This window comes from Sorex fumeus, unplaced genomic scaffold, assembly GCF_029834395.1.
Source record: "Sorex fumeus unplaced genomic scaffold, SorFum_2.1 ptg000129l, whole genome shotgun sequence".
In the NCBI taxonomy this organism is placed as follows: Eukaryota; Metazoa; Chordata; class Mammalia; order Eulipotyphla; family Soricidae; genus Sorex; species Sorex fumeus.
The window spans coordinates 7,196,665-7,218,140 of NW_026606186.1; the positions used below are offsets into that span (position 1 = coordinate 7,196,665).

The window sequence follows — 21,476 nt, forward strand, 5'->3', positions numbered from 1 at the left end:
TGCTGATGGCTGATGCCCATCTCTGCCCACAGGACCATTTTAAAGCAGCCACTGTTAACGGGCCCTGACTTCTCTGCCCTGTTCTGAGCTAGCACCTCGGTCGGTATGGCCAGTCTCCTCCTGAAAGCCGTTGTCCTTGTTCTGGTGTCCCCCTCACCGGCTCCACATCCGAGGTGTGAAATTTAGGTTCAAATGAGCACAGCTCTGAGCAGGGGAGGCACTCCTGTGATCCTTTATTTTGGGAAGATTATTTGTGGGGCCTGAGTGATGGTACAGCGGGGAGGGCATTTGCCTTGCACGTGGCCAACCCAGGTTCAATCCCTGGCATCCCATATGGTACTCTGAGCACTGCCAGGAGTAACCCCTGATATGACCCAAATGAAAAAGATTATATAATTTTGGGGTCACTCCTGGCAAGGCCTCGGGCTGTATGACTCCTGTAATTAACCCCAACGCCTGGAACATGGCTGGCATGTGCTCTGCCCATGACACAAGCCAAGCCCCCTGCTGAAACACGAGGAGTCAGGCTCTGAGGGGTCCACCAGGGCCCGTGTCACCTGAGGGGCCAGCTCAGAGTTGAGAGCTGCTGTGACTCCTCTCATTCATGCTGCTCAGTGCTCACGACAGGGCACTCCTGGGAGGCCTCTCAGGGTTATTCCGGAAGAACCTGCCCACCGAGGCCCCACCCCAAGCATGAATCCCTCTCCCATCTTCCAAGGCCTTTTCTCACCCTTCCCTCCTTACTGCCCTTGGTGGGGAGGGGGGGGGGAGGGCTCTCAGCACCCCAAGGCAGAACCAACCGTGTCTTCTCAGCCCACATGGCTAGCGGCCCTGGATTATTCCAGAATTATCTGCAGGGATGGTGGGGAATGGTGTGGTGCCTTGGGGGTCATACACATGTTGGGGGGGTAGGAGGGGGAGGGCGTCTGACTCTGCTCGTGGCAGACGGAACGGGAGAGGAACACAATGATAAACTGGTTTTTACAAAGCGATATTGTTTGTACCAAAATATTTAATGAATATGCTGTTAAAATAAAACCAACAAAAGAAATAGTGATACAATTTTACTGGTTTATATTTCGGTTCATAAAGTCGACACACTGAAACTACCTAGCACAATGTCCACGCACCTAGTTGTAGATGGGCTTACAGCTGTCTTGGTCAATGAACAAAAGACACAAAGCAGAGGGGTGGTGGGTTAGGGGCTGCTACTTGTTACCTCCCAGTACCTTAGCGAGCATTAGTACAGACTTGGGGGGAAAAAGATACAAAAATCCAAGTGTCTTTATATACAAACCAGTGCCTCTTGTAAAAGCCTGTCAGCATATCACTGTATAAATTATTTTTTTAAAAAGGTGCCGAACCTCCATCCCATTCTCCTGCCACCTTCGGAACATCGAGGTTCACACCCGGCCACCTTCCGGGAGGGCCCAGGTGGCGGGGAGTGATCCACAGGCCAGCAGGACAGGCCTCGCCACACATACGTCCTGCATGTATTCACACTTACACGCGCACGCGCACACACACACAGAGCTCAGTGTCTTTCTCACTTGTACAACCTGTTGTGCAAAGACTCTAGGAACCTTGAAGTGAGGAGGCGCTTCAGGGCGCAGCGCCCAGCAAGGCTGGAGAGAATAAGTGCCAAATAACCACATAATTCAGTTGTGCGGGTCAGTCCTGGTCAGGGAGTAAACACTGTCAGTTGGGTGCATCGGGAGAAAATATTTATATATATATATATGTACACACACATACACACACTTATGACACATAAGCAAAATAGGATTTGTCCACGTTATGATTAATTCTGTCTCACAGTTAAGTCACCCACCCCAGCCCAGTACTCATTTTTGGCAGCTACCACTAAACAACAGGAACTGTAAGAGTTGCATAGAATTGGTCAGAAACAGGTGAATAATGCCAAACCAAAAACCTGTGCGTCAGAGCTTAACCAAACGAGGTGGTTCAGCGACAACCATGAGTCCCTCCTATGTCAAACAAAGTGCATCTCTATGTCTACCTGGGGTGCCCTCTGCTGGCACTGAAACGTAACAATTATTTCGAGTTACTGATCCCCCAGCCTCCCCACCCCCATATATATTTATATATATAATATGTATATTTAAAAAAAAGGTTAAAGGTTTAGAAAAAAACCCAACAGCTTGAAGGATCCCCAATCTCTGACCATGTCCACAGAGCTCTGAGCTGTGTGGGGGCCACTGCCCAGCCCGGGGGGCCTGTGGGCGGCCGCGCCAAGGAGTATCTTGTGAGCATCAGCCAAGCGAGCAGGCCTGTTAGTATCAGTAGTTAGGAGCGCCTTCCCCCAGAGGCTGGCTGCTTCGTGAGCTCTGGTCCAGTGACCTACCAACATGCGTCTATGGATCGGATTTAGCTCTATCCTGGTCCTGGGACATGTCTCAGAATCACACATCTGGCCGAAGAAGGCAACAAAAGGTGTCGTGTTTTCTGGAGGTTGTCCAGAGGCAGCCGCTGCCTCAGCAAGTCTCTTTCCCTTGAACTCCGGTCGCCGTCTTTATGGAGCTCAGTGTTCGGTTAAACCACGTCTTCTTGGCCGCCTGGACCTCATTTAGGGCCAGGCCTAAGTGGTGCTCCAAGTCCTGCGAGAGAAACAACCGTCCATGAGGTCAGTGAAATGGCCACGAGAGGCCGCTGTAGACTTCCCGGCTAGGGTCAAAGCTTTGGACTCTTCCCTAGTTAAAACCTTGTTTCCTGCTGTTCGTTCCTCACTGAGAATCTCCCTCTCCCGCATTCCACTGCCTACCAGGCAGAACTGATGCTCCAACTGAAATGGCATGACTTTCCATCAAGAACCCCGAAGGCCTTGGTTTCCCTGCGGGGTCTGCGAGCAGCTTCGCTTGGGGCCCTGCCATGCCCCGCCCCGCCCCGCCCCGCCCTGCCCTGCTGTGTCCAGGCTCAGTGCTCACTTCCAAACCTACTCCAAGCCCTTCCCTGCTATTCCTCCTCCCTCTTCAGCAGCTGCAACCCCTGTTCGTGCTGACTCAGCAGACTGCTGCCTTGGGGACACCCCTCTCGAATAGCAGACACCAGCCACACTCTGCTGCTGCCCCAGCACCTAGAACAGAGCCTGGCACAAAGAGCGGATGACTGTTGTGTGCGTGCGCGTGTGTGTTTCTGTGTGTGTAGGTAGGGCTGGGTCCTGGGCTTGATTATCTCCAAATCCCACTGAGTGCCTTTCCTGGGAGGACTCTTGTGCCTGCAGGGAATCAAGGCTCACAAGGGTCAGGCATGTCACAGTCACTAGGTAAGTGATGGTTTGCTCCTGGCTCTGGTCTCGGGTTCATATGGGATGCCGGGGATCGAATGTGGGTTGGCTGCATGCAAGGCAAAGGCCCTACCTGCCATACTACTGCTCCAACCCTTGGTGCATTATTTCATTAAAAAAAACAATTCTCTAAACAAAATCGCCTGGTAGAGTCCCCTGTTCTATCTGCAGAAAATGAAGCAAAGAGGTTACAACTAACCTTGACCTAAGGCCAAAGAGGTTTGCTGGGGCAGATGTGATTTAAAAAACATGTATAATTGGATTTAACACAAAAGGTTCTAGGCTTGATGTATAATTCTCCTGAGAAAATCCAACTGTTAACAGGCCAGAGAGAGGACAATGGCTACGGCAGTCGCCTTGCAAGTGGCTGACCCGGGTGTGATCACCCCAGCATCCCAATACAAACTCTGACCACTGCTTCGAGCGATTCCGGAGTGCTGAGCATCGCTGGGCATGGCCCCGCCCAAGTGTTAGGACAGACGAAACTCATCAAACATGCCATGATGAAAACAACAAGCCTCTTTTCATGAAGTTTAGAAGAGCCTGAAAAGGTTCCCAACCACCAAGCTCATTCTGGGGGTTTCCGGGGCCCCGCGGGGGTGAGGCCGTGGCTGTTACCTGGATCTTGCACTCGGCTTCCACCAGCTGCAGCTTGGTCTGCGCCAGCTCCAGCTCCATCTCTCTCAGCTGGTTCTTGAGCGTCTCCTTCTCTTCGTCCGTGTCCTCGTCCACCACCTCCTTGGCGGCGCTCACTCCCTTGATGCGTCCTTCTTTGTTGAAAAATTCCCGGCAGCGCTCGCAGTCATCCACTTTTTGCTGAAATGGAATTTCAGACATAAAGAGGCCCCTTAGCCGAGTCTGGCCAGCTCGACGCAGGGAGCTGGGCGCTCCTGTCTGTACGATGGCTCGGGGAAACACAATGTTCTTGCAAACTGGCCGGGAGCCTATTAGAAAAAGCCGCCTGGTCTTACATACCCAAAGCAATTCAAAGATTTCCCTTTGGGCGGTGGGGTAGGGGCGAGCCAAGGGTGTTTGGGCCACACCTGGGGGTGCTCGGGGGCTGACACGGCAGAGCCCAGGCTCGGCTATCATGGCCACATGCAAGACAAGTGTCTTACCTCCTCACTGTCTCTCTGGCCCAATAAAAATACTCTTAGGTCCAAAAACGACCAGAAATGTCTTGGCCCAAAAAGACCAAACATATCTTGGTCCAGTAAACTTTTAGAAACCTTGATTAAAGAATGAAGCGGCAGTGACTCATGTGCAAGGATTTTCAACAGTTACAAAAGGAGAGGAAAAACTACTATTGAAAAGCTGGGAGAAACTAAATACATTGTCTCATATTTAGAATAAGAAAACGTACTGCCCTAAAAAGTTGTTTTCTGGCAAAAAAAAAAAAACCACGGTGAAAAGGTTAAATGTTGGGCAGACTAGGACGCAGAAACGTATATACAAAGACGGTCATATACACATAGAACACACAATATTTTGTCTATGATGCTACTTTTTGTAAGAAGCATCACTATTATTTTATATTGCTTCTAAGCAAATAGTCTGCCAATTATGCCACCAAAAAACACTTACGTAAAATTTGCCATTTTCAGAGATCACAAAATTTTTTTTAGAAGTTAAAAAAAAGCGTATGTTAAAATACAGAACAGAGGAAAAAACCATGCCGAAAAGTAATAATGATTGTTAAAGCTAAAATGGCTTCAAAAGTTTATTTCCCAAGTGTTTTCCAATGAGCATTATTCGTTTTAGAATCGGCAGACAAGTCCTGTTTCAGGAGTGAGGCTGCAGGAGGCCGGGGGGGTCCCTGTGCTTGGCAGGGGGCTGGCTGCTCTTCGCAAACACAGCCCTGCCACAGCCTGTGCAGCGAAGCTGGGAATATCTTAGCAAGTATCTCTGTGAACTCTGCCAAGTTCAGTGCTGCAGGGGAGGCTGCACCAAGTCAGCTCGAGTTAGCACTCCCTCTCTCCCTCCCTCTCCACATCCCTGGGTACCTGCGCCTGGTCCTCAGCTGGGTGGAGCGACCCCTCACCCCCTCGCCGCCTCGCCCCCTCCCGGGCACACTTCCCGGGCACCGTCTGGTCTGGGTTCTGGACTGAGCCAGCGCTCATTTGTTCTCGCGTTCCCGGCCAGAGCGAACCAGGCCCCTTCCCTGGTACTCGCCAGCTCATGAAATAAAACGAAACTGCCACCTGGGAAGCTCGGCGTTTGCCCAGTCAGGGGAGGCTTACCCGAATCTTCTCAATCTCTACTTTATTGGCCGTCTGCTGCTTCTCCAATCTTTCACTCAACTGAGAACAAATCTGAAAGAGAAAAATATATTTATATCTGAAATGACAATCTGCATCCCTTTGGATTGGGATGAATTCCACAGTGGAAGTGACCGTAGATTCAAGACTGTTCCCACAGGGTCCTGCTCCTTGTGGGCTGCTGGGATCCGGGATAGGCGTGTGCCACAAACAGTGCCCCATTATTAACACCCGCCATGCTCGACATTTGGCGCCCCTGAAGGAAGGAGCAGGGCCAGTTCAGTTCTGCTGTGAGACACGCAGCCAGGCAGACATGGTCCTTACGTGTACCTACGCTCCCCCCCACCCCCCGCCCCCGGCTATGGTCACCCAAGTCCCCTCGATGCAGGCCCAGGTGCACAGACCTACCTGCTTGTAGTCGCCGATGATAGAACTGTTTTTCTTAATCTCGGATTCTGCCTTGTCAAGTTCTCGGCGGCACATTTCTTTTAACTGTAGACACAAAAAGAGCAAGAGTGACGCGTCCTGGGGAGACAGGAAGGAAGGGATTCTGCCGCGCAGCTTAGCGCTGGGCTGTCCAAAAAGGGTCCGCCCACTCAGATAGAGAAGGGAGCACCAAATAAAGGGTGTTGGGAGGATCCTTCCAGGATGGGAGAAGCATGCTGAAAGTAGACTATAGACCAAACGTGATTGCCACCCATTGCCTCTTTTGCAAACCACAACACCCAATAAGAGAGAGAGAACAAAAGGGAATGCCCTGCCACAGAGGCAGGGTGGGATGGGGGGGATGGGGGGGATGGGAGGGATACTGGGATCCGTGGTGGTGGAATGGGCTCTTGGTGGAGGGATGGGTATTTGGTCATTGTATAATTGAAATCCAAGCACAAAATTTGTAAGTCTACAACTGTACCTCAGGGGTGTCTCACTAATAAAAATTAAAAAAAAAAAAAGGATCTGCTCAGACTCTGGACACCACTTCTTCATTTCTTTTTTTTTTTTTTTTTTGAATTTGGGGCCTTATCCAGCGGTGCTCAGGGGTCACCCCTGGCTCTGTGCTCAGGGATGACTCCTGGTAATATTCGGGGGACCATATGCAATGCCGGGGATCAGACCTGGGTTGGCCATGTGCAAGGCAAGCACCCTCCCTGCAGTGCTGTGGCTTGGGCCGGGAGACCCCTTCCTCATTCTCTCCCCTTTAGCAAGGACCCTGCTTGAGGAGTGGGACAGGGGAGAACAGTGGAACCCTCGAAGCTGTGGAGCCCCCTCCCATCCTGACCCGCGCTGCCACGGCAAGCCCACCGCTGAGCATGAGCTGGTAACTGGCACGGTGCCACCCGGGCTTGGGGCTGCTGGGGCTTGGGGAGAAAGGGTGCGGCCTTCCTCCGGCAATGCTGCAGCAGGGCCCAGCCCGGGGGTGTGGGGAGAGATGGGCGTCCAAGGGTCTTTCTATGGCTGCAGGTGCCCCAGCAGGCTGACGCAGAGCAGGAGCAGACTCTGGCAGGTACCCGGTTGCTTTGCTTGGCCCAAATGCTCAGTGCTCACCCCACCCTCTTCTTTTTAAAACTCAAGATTCTGACATACAGGAATTTTCCTGCCCCGACTCAGAGGAGCTTTGCCCGCTCGCTGCCCTCTCCTGTGCTTTAATTATTAAGAACCATTATGCCTTTGCATAGCTAATAAAAATGAAATTAAAAAAAATCTTTGGACAATATCTGAAGCCAAATGTCTCTGTATTCTTGAGTGCCAGCAGGAAGCCGGCAGCTGAGCCCGCGCTCCGGCCAGGCCTCACCTGGGCCGACTCTCCCTCTAGCCGCCGCTTCTCCTCCTCTGCGTCGATCAGCTTCTGCTTGGTCATGAGCAGCTCCTTGTTCAACGCGTCCGCCTTTTCCTCAGCCTGAAACACCGAACAAGAGTGAATGTGGGCACTGGTGGAGGGATAGGCACTTGATCATATTATGACTGAAACGTAATCACGAAAGTTTGTAAGTCTGTCACTGCACATCATAGTGATTCGTTAAAAAATTAACAACAACAAAAAGTGAACGGCTGCAGCTAGGCTGAACTTCTGAACACAATTCCCTTTTACAGTGCTGGGAAGCTGATCCCGAGGGGGGGAATGCCGGGCCCCAGGGCAGAAACTTGGTCCGGGTCCTTGCCCGGAGGCAGTACAGGGACCAGCCAAGCTCCTCTCCCACCCCCAGGGGGCCACGTGCCACCTGGGTAGGTATGTGAGACCCTCTCTGAGCTCAAGTTCTTTCTTCGAGGAAGACGGTGTGGGTCGAGCAGGTATTAGGTTGTTAGTAATGGTACCTTCTCATCTTCTTGCTCTAAAGTCTTGGTTATTCTTCCTTCAAACAAGGTCTATTTTGGACTTTTATCATGGAAAAAGGCTACTCCCTTTTCTTGATGAAATGACTGTCCTTGAACCCTGAGTTCCTCTAGAGGTTTGGCATTCATATCTGGGGGTCCGAGTGAAAAGGGTTTACTTGGGGCTCATGTTATGAGTTTCCCAGTCTAGTGAGTCACAGGTTAGCCGAAGAGTGAGCAACTGAAGCATGGCAGGAGATAGTCAAGGCAATGCCGAGAATTTCCGGGTCAGTCCCCCATGCCCCTGCCCCACCCCTGCTCCTTAGACACAATGCCCTGTCTCGAGGCCCAGTGATTCGGGCATGACCGAGCCAGTGGTGGAGCTGAGCCCTGTCCCTCCCTGTCCCACACTCCCTCAGGCTCCTGAGGGCAGAGTGGCAGGTTATGCAAACTCAGAGGTCACTGGTCACTGCAAACTGCACGCACAGGCATGTCTCAAGGCTCGGAGTGAGGCCCATCCGTCATGAACAGGGGCTTCTCGCTGCCTTCTCTAGCTCAAGCAGCTACCGAGAGGGAAACGAAGAGAATCCGGCAGGGGAAGAGCCATGGAGGCGAGGCCACAGGCTCCGTCTGATGAGCAAAGCAGCTCAGGGACTTCGGTCACACGGGCAGCTTGGCAACCAGCCCTGGCACGCACATGGGCTTCCCGCGCTCGCTCCTGCGTCACGCCACGGCTCACGCCAAGAAGGTTTCCCAGAGTCTGGGAAGACGGGTGATGGCCTGGATCTGCCCCCCTGGGTCTTCCTTGGTCCCCCAGTTTAGAGAGGACGTGGGTGGGACCGTGATCTCGCCAGCTGTCACAGTGCACACAGCAGAGCTGGCATCTGAAAGGGGCTGCCTGACACAGGGCCTTTGTGTCATCACTCCGGGGGCAACTGGCAGCTTGTGCCGGTAGGTGGGGGTTGGGGAGGGAGCAGAGCATCTGGCGGGGGTCGATACACACCCTTGGCTCATCCAGGAGCAACAGAGACACACTCATGTCCCTGGAACCAAGACCACACTCAGTACCTGAGACTTGTTCCCAGGAAGAAACAAATGCAGAACTGCATTTCCTGGGAGAAAGAAAAGAAGGAAAAGAGCCCCCTAATGCAGCCCGAGATTCTACCGAGGGGGTCATTCTGGACTGAAGAATCAGAGGAGGCAGGATCTAGAGGCGTGAGAGCAGAGAATCCATGCCAACAAGCGACGCCCCAGTGCATCTGTCATTCCGAGAGGGCAGGGGGAGAGACGGCAGAGCAAACGGGGCACAAGCAGAATCAAGAGTGCAGAAGTAGATCTGCATTCACCACTCATCACCTGAAAAAGCCTCCGATTATAGAAATGACTTCATTAAAATAACATCTAAATAATCCAATCAGAAGGCGAGATGGGCTGGGGAGAAGCTTGGTGGTCAAAGTGACAGGTGTGGGGAGGGGGACATTGCCGTGGCACTGCCTTGCGGAATCTCAGTGCCACAGAGGTGTGGCCCCTGCTGCACCCCAGCCAAGTCTGTACCTGGGTCGCGATCAGGTAGGGCTGTGACAAAAGTGGGGGCCACTGGTATTTTGGCTATATAAGCTCAAATTTTAACATGGACCAATATATATGTCCATGCGGGCGAGATACTCTCAGTAGCTTGCCGGGCTCTCCGAGAGGGGTGTTGGAATCGCGGAGGAATCGAACCTGGCTCGGCCGGCCGGCTGGCCGCGCACAAGGCAAACGCCCTACCGCTGTGCTATCGCTCCAGCCCGTAAATACACACACACACACACACACACACACACACACACACACGGAAAAGAATGAACTCTGAAAACTGGAATAGCTATAATACGGTAGATTTCAAAATTAAGTATATTACCAGGAACGAAGAGAGAGATTTCAGAACCAAGAGTCACTTCACTAAGAAATTTTAGCAGGGGTCGGAGAAATAGCACAGTGGGGAGGGCGCTTTCCTGGAACACCAGCAGCTGACCCAGGTTCGATCCCCAGCATCCCATAGGGTGGTCCGAGCACTGCCAGGAGTGACTCCTGAGAGCTGAGCCAGGAGTAGGCCCTGAGCATCACTGGGTGTGGCCCCAAGAGAAAACAGAAGCAAGTGCAACATCCTAAGTGTTACAAGAAGCGGACACTGATGTAGCTGAAAGCAGGAATAAAGCACTGGGAGCCAGGCTGGCAGGGCCAGGGTCCAGCCCCGCCTCAGCATTGCTGGACAACCCTGGCGGCCTCTGGCATGGCAGGGGTGTGTGTGTGGGGGGGGCACCTCCTTCCAAGATGAAGGAAGCAGAATCCGATTCACATAGGGTTCTATCGGTAGAGGGGGGCAGCCTGTGAGTCTGTAAGTGTCGGCCAAACCGGACGGTGCCCCTAACAGACCAGGTGCCAGCATCAAGCAAGCATCCACCCTCCCCTATGACACTTTGGTGAGGGGAGGGGCGGCACCTTTTATTTGGGGGGAGAGGTATTGCCAGGGACGGAACCCTGAGTTCCGCACACCTGAGTGGGGTCTCAGACACTGAGCCACACCTTCAATAATATATGGTGAAGGATTAAACGTCAAGACATGAACTTCTTTGTTCCGGGGTCACACCCAGCTCTGTGCTCAGGGATCACCCCTGACGAGGTAATGACCAGGGAACTCGGGGGACCATGAGGGGTGCCAGGATCAAACCCAGGTCAACCATGTGCAAGGCAAGCGCCCTCCCAGATAAACTTTCTCACTAGCCCCTGTATTTAGGTCAAAACAAGAGTCAGAAATTAATGACAGAAGGGTTCCTGTGAAAAACACCTGAGCGAAACAAAACACTCACTAAATCAGGAGTGGAAGAAATCACAGAATGGAAGGAAAAGGAAAACATCACCCCGTGTGGGAGGACAGATGAAGTCGTGCGTCAGGCAGAGTTTTAACTTCCAATGCTTATTTTAGAAAAAGGAAAAGTCCCACATCACCTATCAAGCTAACTTCCTCTTCCAGAAGCTAGTGCGAGAGCTGACAAAAACAGAAGATAGCAGTACACAATCGAAAGGAATCACTGAAACACAAAACCAACGGACCTCAGAGAACCTCTGAAAAGGTACTACCATGGACAAACTTGTAACTCGATTCATTGAGGGCAGGCAGGGAGAAGGCGCCGATCGATCCTGTGACCAACGCGAGGACACAGACGGTCACATTGCAGCTGACCCTGCAGCCATGCCAAGGGTAAGGAAACGCCAGCAATTTCCTGCCACTGCACCCGACGCGAGGACGGAAAGTTAGCTGAAAGTCAGTCAGGAGCCATAAAAATGAACCCGTGATCAATTAGGAAATTCTGAATGCTCTCTATCTGGGAATAAGCCTAATAATCCAATCATTCCCTGCAGAGAAAACTCGAGGTCCACGTAGCTTCACTATGGAATGACACTGAATGTTCAGTTCACGAACTATCCTCCAAGAGGATCATGATAAACATGATAATGCTAACAGTCGGGGGTGCGTGGTCTTTTAGGAGGCCAGACACAGCCCACGTGGTGGGGGCATTCACGAGTAAGGTCCTGGGTTGGACGCCCAGGCACTGCCCAGTCCTGGCATCCTTGGGGTGGCCCCGGCAGCAGCAGCAGCAGCAGCAGCAGCAGCAACGGCACACGAGGAGCAGCGAGCTATGAAATTCCACGAAACATCTCTGACGTGAAAGGGGGAAAAGGGTGAGAGGATCCTACAACGCCTCACTTCAAAATCCTGCCGATGTTTCGTGATGACTCGGATGAAAAGAGAAGAGTGACTCGGAGCTGAGCGTGGGCAGTCTGTCTCCTCCCTGTGGCGGCTGACATGGGCGTGTGGGGACACGAGGCTGCGACTGTGGAGCAATCGGGGTCCGCAGTGACTCCTCCAAGTCATTCTACCTTATCTGCAGGTGGGGGGTTTGCACCCAGCTGCACTTAGGGGCTACTCCCGGCGGCCCGGTGCTCCGAGAGCCACACAGTGCTGGGGATTGGAACCGAGGCGCCTGCATGACCTCTGGCCCACGGAGTTCTTCCCCTGCGCCCACCTGTATTTCATCTCAGTTTCCTTGGGGGCCGGGGAGAAGGGGGCTCCCATTATCATTTATGCAAGGGAGGCTGTTCTGAGGATTTAACAAAGACAAAGATTCAGGGCAGCGCCGAGGCCCTGTGTCAGCACGGCTGGTGTCCCCCACTCGTGTTCTCACTGTGGCTCTGCTGCCCATCGGGGCTTCCTGCTTCATTCATTCCGAACACAGCGTGGACAGAGTCTCCTATCAAGGGGCCCGAAGCAGGAAGCAGACTCGGGGCTCTGCCTGGTTGGCTCACATCTTCTCTTGTCTCGGGTTTCAAGGTGCTTAAGGAAAGAGAACCCCAGAGCCACGGGAACAGTTTCTCTCTGTTTCTGCCCATCAGGGAGCTCATCAGCTCATGGGAATTCAGACTTTTAAAATGAGTTTTCACTTCGAATACTGGGAACGGAACTGAGCACGCGGAACACTGTGTCAGGGTAAGGGAACGTGTGAGAAGGGTTACACCTTCCCAGGCGGGTTTCACAAATGTGATGTCTGCACCCTACCTGGTTCTTCTGTTTGGTTTTGAGGGGCTGCACCTGGACCTGCTCGGGCGCCCGGGTAAGCCTCCCCCTTGTCCTCCCTCTTTCAGGCCTGGCCGCTGCCTCCCAGACTGGAGAAGGCGACAGTTCAAGGGCATCTGCGCTCCAGCGGACCCTGCCTTGGACTCACTGTGGACATGCAGATGCTCTCTGGGCTGTTCTCTTTGCTCTCCCTGCTTCCTGCATGCTGCGTGCTGGCCATGAGGGCCATCTGTGGTGGACACTGTGTCCCCCACTTCAGAAGTTCACCCCCCTTCCTTACTGGCACAGACACCCATAGAATGGGCCAGTGACTCCTGTCTCTGCTGGCACTGTGCACCCCGAGAAGCTCAAACCCCACAAGCGGGCAACGCTGAATCTGAAACACGGAGACGGGTTGGCGTGGGCTAAGGATCTTGAAATAACCTTCCTGTGAAAACCGGAAAACGAGACCTCACAGCATTCTGGGCACCCAGCTGGAGCTGATGGCCAGGAGGCCGGCAATGCTCGGGCCTGACTGTTCCCCTTCTTTTCTGGTGGTGACTGACCTGATTTACATATAAACCACATCAGACAATTCTCTACTACACCCAGGGTCCTGGCTAGCCTCCCTCATTTTATGGGACACCCAAATCAAGCTGATAAAAAATCAGAGTATCTGGTATTGCGATCTGTGTCTGTCCGAAACTTTACTATTATTCTGTTCCTAAAACGAGGTAAGGAGCAGCAGTACGAGACACAGTGTGCAGTGATGTTTCTACCTCGCGTGTGAACCACTCTGAACATGAATACAAGCACAGTTTCAAAGAAACGCACTTGTTCGCCCCACTTTTACATGCTTCTGGAATGTGTGTGAAAATGCCTGGAGTCTCACTTGCTCAAGCTTCAGGCCCACGCCCCATCCCAGACCCACCACATTCTTCAGCTCTTACCCCCGGCACTTTTCAGACCTGGAAGGGGGTCCCCCCAACCTGGGACCCGCCACCTCGGCAGGCCCCCAGCAAACCCTCTGCAGCCAACATGTGGGCCCCCTGCTGTAAACCCACGGGGTCCCGACTGCAGACCCTGCCTCCTCCAGCCCCAAACGAAGCTTGAGGAGCTTATGTTCTCCCCCCCACTTCAGCCACCCCCCCCAATTCCTCCATCAGCAGCCGGACAAGCCTGGACACCGCCAGGGATCTGGGTCACTGAGCGAGCGCTCAGGGATGTCAGGTTCCACCCACGGCACCCACGGAATGAGGAAATGCAGGAACTCAGCAGATGGGGGCAGGAGTCCAAGCGAGTCCTCCAGGTTTTTGTTCTGGTGGGCTCGGGAGACCGTATGGAGTGCCAGGTCAGCTGCACATGAGGCAGGTCCCCGACCCGCTGTACTGTTGCTCCGGCCCCGGCCTCCCTCAGGACAACAGCAATGGCAACCAAAACAAATGGTCAGATGTGAGGCGAGAATACTGAAGGATGCACTCGGAATTATGAACTCTAGCAACTATTAGAGCACAGTGACACTCATAAGATCTACTTGTTTCTGTATGATATCTCTGTTGCCCTGTTACTTCGACTTAATTCTACTTTGAATTATTATTTTTAATATTTATGCTTCAGGGCTGGGAGACAGTACTGGAGGCAGGATGCTCACCCTGCACGCAGATGACACTGGTTTGGTCCCCAGCACCACATAAACCGCCCCCGAATCTTGCCAGGAGTGAGCCCTGAACACAGGGCCAGGAGTTGGAAGCCCCGAACACATCCAGGAATAGTCCAAAACCAAACAAAAACAGAAAAAAGTCCCCACAAAAACCACCTAAATTTTAGCTCCAGCAAAATCCAACTGAATATATTCTGGAAAAGTTTGATTTCAAGAGACACATCTTGGTTTCTTGTGGTTAAAATGTGAAAACATTAAGGCTGGGCTTTACCAATGAAAATAATAATTAGGGAGCATGTTTGGTGTTAAGAGAAAGCTGTGCACAGTGAAATTCAGGGCTGGCATACAACAGTTATGCCTCCATGATAACAAACCACAAAAGCACATTGACACATACAGGCAGGCGAGGAGCCGGGAGAAGATGAAGCAGGAAAGTGGTCCGAGCCCCTTTCGGACGCGGCAGTGTCCCCACGCAGTTAGGAAAGTCACTTCCTTCAGGTTTTTATTAACGCCAGTTTTAGGAAGTCGGATCTGATGCCAAATTATTTAATTTCCTCCTGAACTGCGTATAGGATTCTAAATTGCCAACTGCGTTTTTTTTTTTTCACCTTGAGCAGAAAAGATCCGATCTTCCCTCTCTCCAAAGGGCACACAGGGGAGAGGGGCCACAGGGACAGGGCAGAGGCGACTGACCTCAGGTGGGGTTAGGGAAGTGGCCCTGAAGGTACTCAGCAGTGACACAAGCAACTGTCCTCAAGCACGTGCTCACAATACAAATGGGTAGGCAGAGGGGGGAACATTTCTACTGATGGAATTTATATTCCAAATCTAAAATCACATACTCGTTCTTTTTTGTTTTTTGTATATGCAAACACTGACTTATAATAATCCAGGCATGAAACATATAATGTGGTGATACAGTGTTAAGGCAATAAAAATATTTTAAACCAAGAATGTCGTCTTGTGAAGTTCACAGTCTAAAGGGGTTCAATGTGACAGAAAGTCCCCTTTAAATCCTCTGCAGTCTTGAGTTCTAGCTCTAGAAACTGAGGTAATCCAAGGGCAAAAAAAGTAATCTTTAGGAACCAGATGGGGAGATCTGTGTCAAGGGATGAGGAACTGCAGCCTACAGGCTAACTCTGGTTTGTTACCTACTGCAAAACAAAGTTTACTGGATTGCAACCATGCTTAGACATTTACCTATCGTCAACAGATCCTGCCGGACCAAGGCGAAGGTTAAATGTGCATGCCCCAAAAGCCAAAAATTATTTATAGCCATAGCGATAGCACAGCGGGTAGGGCGTTCGCCTTACACGCGGCCAACATGGCCGACCCGAGTTCGATTCCTCCGCCCCTCTCGGAGAGCCCGGCAAGCTACCGAGAGTATTCGATATGCCAGACACAGTAACAACAAAGTCTCCAATGGAGACGTTACTGGGCCCGCTCGAGCAAATCGACGATCAACGGGAGGGCCTTTACTTACTTTACTTACTTTACTTTTACAAACTAAGTTAGTCAGCCCCTGGCCAAAATACTACGAATGATGAGAGACTATAATTCTCAGGGAAGCTTAAAGAAAAAGAACACGCGCTCTGTCAGGCAAGCAGTCATCTTCAAATTTTTAAGATCAGAAAAAGCAAAAGGAAAAAGAATATCTTCCAAGAGAAACGACTACATCAAACAGTGCTGAGGGTTTATGGCAATCAGTCCCACCTATTCAACAGGCATAGAAACAGGAACGCAATCTCCACATCTTTGGGGAAGTTAAGGAGTCCTAATGACTAAATGCTACGCCAGCTGTGATCGCACAGGAATTAGCCAAGAGATTTTTCAATCAAGCCACGGCAGGAAAGGAGACCAGGGATTCCATGCACAACCCCTGTGATAAGGAGGGTTTAGCAAAAGAGCTGATGATCCCGAAAAGGAATTATCAGGAGGGGTGCATACGACAGGAGTGAGTGGAATCCTGAGGTGGACACCGAGGGCGCCAGCCTAGGAAACCAACCCTCAGTTACGGGCAAAGGCCTGAGCCTGAGGGGCCGGACCGCACAGTGGGTAGGGCAATTGCCTTGTACGCAGCCGATCTGGGTTCGATCCTCAGCACCCCATATGGTCCCCCAAGCACTGGCAGGAGTAATTCCTGAGTGCAGAGCCAGGAGCACACCCTGAGCATCGCCAGGTGTGACCCAAAAAGGGCAAAAAAAGGAAAAAAAAAAGGCCTGAGCCTGAATCTGCAAAGCCGGCAGGCCCGTCAGACTTACGTTATCCAGGTCCTTCCGAAGAGCAATCTTGCTGGTCACCAGCTCATGGGCTAAGTCGTCGTTTTCCTGTTCCAACCTCATGTTCGCTTCCTGGAGTCGTCTATTTTCCCTCTAAAGGGTAGAAAGAAACCAATGACAGACACAGGAAAACCGGCGGGAGGAGATGGTGTCTTCTCAGGGCTAATGTCTAATTTGCCTTCAAAACAAATGACGGGGTTCAAGCTGGGAGATGGGACCGGTCCGACTGCATTACTAATCAACAAGCTCCTACTTTACATCTCCACTCAGAAATAATTAACAGAGTCAAGCGACCCTGTTCAACAACCATTTCTGATTAACTGTGATGAAATGCCACTGGACTGTAACAGCCAGGCATTTGGCTTAAAGCAAAAACAAAACAAAACAAAACAAAAACAAAAACAAAAAAAAACCTTGAAGCTTTTTCATTTGCAAACTTGAAACTAGCCACAGAATTTTTAAAAGCACTCAATAAAGCACTCTAAAAAATAAACAGAATTCTCAAGTCATAAAATATGTCCATTATACTATATATTATGAAGGAAACCAGGCAATGGATTATATATAATTATAGGTGTGGGAATCACCGCTTCATATTATTATTCAAATATGCATTAAGATTTGGTAAACATGAACATGTATTTCAGTATAAATTATTTGGTTAGGATTAATAAACTCATTCAAGGAACTGCATATTCTTTTTGTGTAAACCATTTCTTCTTATCAAGTTGTGTTGTTACTGTTTACTGCTATGTTTATTATGTGTTTATTGTTAATGATTATAAATATGTAATTGAGTATCTTCTCACCAGAGACAAATGAATTCTTTTTAAATTTAATTTTCATAAAGTTGTTCACAAAAAATAAATAAATAAAAGCACTCAATCAAACTATACGCATGCGCAATTACGTGACCCAACTGCCAGCACTTCCCAGGGCTTGGGAGAATCACACAAACCTCGAATCGCTCAATGGGGTCTTCCTGCTGGGCCTGCTGTTCCCGCATCGTGTGGTATTCTTTTTCGTATTTTTTCAACTTCTTCTGACTGATCTGTAGGATAAATCACGGAGATGAAGGCGTATGAAACAGCAAGGAAGGTCACTAAAGGCGGCCTGCTGGATATCCTGGCTCCACGGAAACCAAGCTTGTCAGAAAGTGGGGGCTCTCCTTTGCCCCCCCACCCCCGCCAGGAACCGGGAGCGCCAGCTCTATCCAAGTGCCGCCTCCTGTTTACGGAGGGTAATCTTCAGACTGGGGCACGGCGGGGGATCAAATTCTTACTCACCGACTGGTAGACAAAGTTTTGGTTGGGGCTTTTGGTTCTTTAGAATTTTACCGTGTGAAGGAACACTCCACAATTAACCTCCCTGTCAGGACTCTGGGCCCAGCTGTCATCATAGCCCAACACTCAATTCAGCATACCCGCCTGCTTCAAGACGCTATATATCTGGGATCCCAGAACACTTCCTCTAGGTACAAATATCTGGTGCCAGCGGCCTCATTTTATAGCCCGGTTACAGGAGTAGCGGAGGATCCCGCCAGGAGGGGCTGCGTCAGGGTAGGTCAGGGGTCCAAGTCTAGCAAGCAGAGTCCACTCACCGGCCAGGCTGCAGCTATCTCACTTCCTACCCACCAGAAAAGGCTGACAGCCTTTTCTTTCCTTCAGTGCCACTTCTAAGCAGGTACAATTTTTTTTTTCTTTTTGGGTCACACCCGGAGTTGCTCAGGGCTTACTCCTGGCTCTGCACTCAGGAATCACTCCTGGTGGTGCTCAGGGGACCATATGGGATGCTGGGATTCGAACCCAGGGTGGTTGCGTGCAAGACGGATGCCCTACCTGCTATCGCTCCAGCCCTGCAGGTACAATTTTCTCTGTCCTTAAAAATATAGCCCTGTTAACTATTCTACTCAGCCGCTCCATGCCCCATCAAGCTATTGCCCCCTCTCTTTATCTTGTCAGGGCAGACAAGGACTTTCGCTTTCATTACGTCATGACCCCCAACTCTCTCATTCACTAAATCAAGTTTTTCCCGGACTGGTGGATAGCAAGAACTCTCTTGAAGGTCACCGGGGGTTTCCCTTCCCAAGTCTTGACTCTATCCGGCAGATTCCGACTCTTCCAATTGGACCTCGAAATTCCTTCCAGTTCTAACAAAACCAATCCATTCCCTCTTCTCTAGAAACTTCTCCCTTTTATCTCTTGGCTCCCGTAACGGGGTCCCCTTCTTCAGTGGCTGGCTTCTCTTTTCCTTTTTCCAATTTTTATAATTTTATTTATTGAATCACCGTGAGAGCAGTTAGAAAGCTTTCGGGTCATACAATGAAACACCCGTACCTTCACCAGTGCCCATTCTCCACCACCAAAACCCCCAGTGTACCCCCATCCCACACCCTCCCCCTACCTGTGGGGCAGATGATTTCCACATTACTCTCTCTCTACTTTGATTACATTCAATATTTTGACACCGGACCCACCATTGTTATTTGGGATTTTACCCCAACACTCAGATCTGCTGAAAAGGCCAGTGCTCTAGGCTTCTCTGGACCTGGGCTGAGGAGGAAGAGGAGGAGGAGGAGGAGGAGGAGAAGGAAAGGAGGAGAGCAGTGGGGAGCAGGCGCCCCCTAGTGCCTGACTGAGGAAAGAAAAGAACCCATGTCTAATCGGACAAAATAGTACGAAAATCTTCACAATTCCTCAACTTTTTATTCTAATGTTGGGGTGAAAAGGAATGAATATTCCTAGCCCTATAAACGATCATTTTAGAAGGATAATTATAAAATGATTTCTCCCACCATTCACGATTGTAAGCGTCTCGTTTTGAGAGCAAAAGGGACGATCCCCTCAGCACTCTATTGGCAGTCAGACCCCTTACACAGTCTCGCATCCTTTTTTCCCATGCTGGAACTCTGTCTCCCCAGTGCTCTCTGCATAGGGCACACACTATTAATACATGATTGTTACTGTAGGTTTCTGGGTCACACCCGGCTGTGCTCAGGGCTTAATCCTGGCTCTGCGCTCAGGGATCCTTCCTGGCGGGGCTCGAGGGAACAGGTGGGGTACCAGAGATGAATCCTGGGTCGGATGCAGTCAGGGCCAGTGCCCTGCCTGCTGTACTATCTCTCAGCCCCCAATTATCTATTCGTTATTAAGTCAATGCATGTTGTTTCAGAAGCTTCTCCCAGTTATACTGGAATTCTCAGAAACAGGCTTGCTCACTTGTGCAGATGACGGTCCCCCTGTGCTTCTGAACCCTGAATCTGAAATTGCGGGTTCACTTGGAGTTGGACACAGGCTGATTCTGCCTGTCTCAGCTGGACGCAGACTGACTTCTGTCTGTCTTCAGGGCTGGACACAGGCCAATTTCTGCCTGTCTCAGCTGGACACAGACCGATTATGCCTATCTCGGCTGGACACTGACTGATTCTGCCTGTCTCCGGCCAGCTGCTCACGAGCGCTGCCTCCTTTGCCAGCTCAGGCTCTGCTCTCTGTCTTGGGCTCCATAGTTCTCCTTTCCCTTAAAACGCCTTTCGCGGCAGCCCTGCCACAGCCAATAAAAGCAACCCCGTTAAGGGTTCACGGCTGATCCTGGCGTTTGGCGCACACCACAGCCGAACAGGTCAGGAAGCAAGTGGACCCCACGGACACGACTCATGTCTGTGACCTGACTGGAGAGCGTGGAGGTGGTCAGAGTGAAAGAAGTGGCACAGGCCTCCCGGGAGGCTGACGGGGGGAGGAGGGGGCAGGGGCAGCTCCCCGTCTGCCTGTCCTCTCGCAGCTGTGCCCCCCTCCCCCCACAGTGCAGTGTGCTCAGAGATGCCTACTGAATGAGAACGAGCTCCCTCTGTCTTGCATCTTTTCTTTTCTTTTTTTAAATTCTGGAAGGTAACAGCACCCCAAGTGAAAGTGTATCACGAGTGTGGTCTCTGCCTGGACACCCTCACACGAGCAGGCGTGTGCCTTTGAGGCCAGCAGGCAGCATCGCCTGTAGTGAGTCATCCCCGGCGGGCGCCGTTCCTCCTATCCAGCCCGGATGCAGCTGCGTACTCACAGCTCCCCGCCCATTCCTGCGTGACACTCGCTCACGTGCATGATCATTTATGTATACTGACGTATTTGGGGCTCCACCAGGAAACAGCCCACCCTTCTTTTTGGCTTACCACTTTATCTCCAAACTTAATGCCTGGAACATAATAGGAACTCAGTACCGATGGTGAATATGGTGAATGCACTAAAACAAAAAATCTTCTAAAATTAACATTTTGTGGGCAGGAGCCGACCCGGGTTTGATCCCTGGCATCCCATATGGTCCCCCCCAAGCACCACCAGGAGTAACCCCTGAGCGCTGCCGGGTGTGACCCAAAAAGGAAAAAAAAAGAATAAAATTGACATTTTGATGCTGGCACTGCAATTTGTGCTGATAAACAACATTCAAGTGTGAGTCACCAGTAGTACGCGCTGGTGCCAATGAGTTAATGATCTAACAGGGGTCTTTATTCACCCAATATCTGAGTCCTCCTCCATGTGATGTTCTTTGCTGGATGCAAGACGTGTACAGAGTCGAGATGTATGCAAGATGTGAACAGTGACCCAACGATGTATACAGCCATCAACGTGCAAAACCCACACGGGTAGAACCTCTTACTATGCAATCGCTAACGTGTGGCAGAGTAAACCTAAAGTACTTAATGAACAAAGACACAGGTACTGGGGGCCAAAGGGATAGTACAGGGGGTAGGGTGCTCGCCTTGTACATGGGGAACCCAGATTCAATCCCCGGTGCCCCAAACATTCCCCTGAGCCCCACCAGGAGTGATCCCTGAGCAGAGAGTCAAGAGTCACCTCTGAGCACCACCTGGTGTGGCGCCCAAACCAAAATTAAAAACAAGACCAAACAAAGACACAGTCTCCAATCTCAGAAGTGAAAAGTTCATTTTGCTGGCTCCTAATTACGCAAATAACACCTTCTTGGAATTTAGAATTTGGGAAGCTACGCAGTTCGTCCCAGAGTTCCAAACGAGGCCCTCTCTGGAACTCCTCTCACAAACCTGTGGCAATCACAAAAGCATACGCGG

At 51.0% G+C, this 21,476-nt stretch overlaps 1 protein-coding gene across 3 annotated transcripts in view; it reads right to left on the reverse strand.

The window, feature by feature from the left end:
- Positions 1-992: 992 nt before the first annotated feature.
- RABGAP1 (RAB GTPase activating protein 1) overlaps positions 993-21,476 on the reverse strand; it is a 168,780-nt gene continuing 148,296 nt past the window's right edge. For all 3 annotated transcript variants that reach the window (XM_056138508.1, XM_056138510.1, XM_056138509.1), the window contains 7 exons: positions 17,361-17,453; positions 16,385-16,495; positions 7,352-7,456; positions 5,971-6,054; positions 5,545-5,616; positions 3,923-4,120; positions 993-2,618 (listed from right to left, as the gene is read on the reverse strand). In XM_056138508.1, coding sequence (XP_055994483.1) covers positions 2,496-2,618; positions 3,923-4,120; positions 5,545-5,616; positions 5,971-6,054; positions 7,352-7,456; positions 16,385-16,495; positions 17,361-17,453 — 786 coding nt within the window. In that variant the 3' untranslated portion in view covers positions 993-2,495. The remainder of the gene's footprint in view (positions 2,619-3,922; positions 4,121-5,544; positions 5,617-5,970; positions 6,055-7,351; positions 7,457-16,384; positions 16,496-17,360; positions 17,454-21,476) is intronic.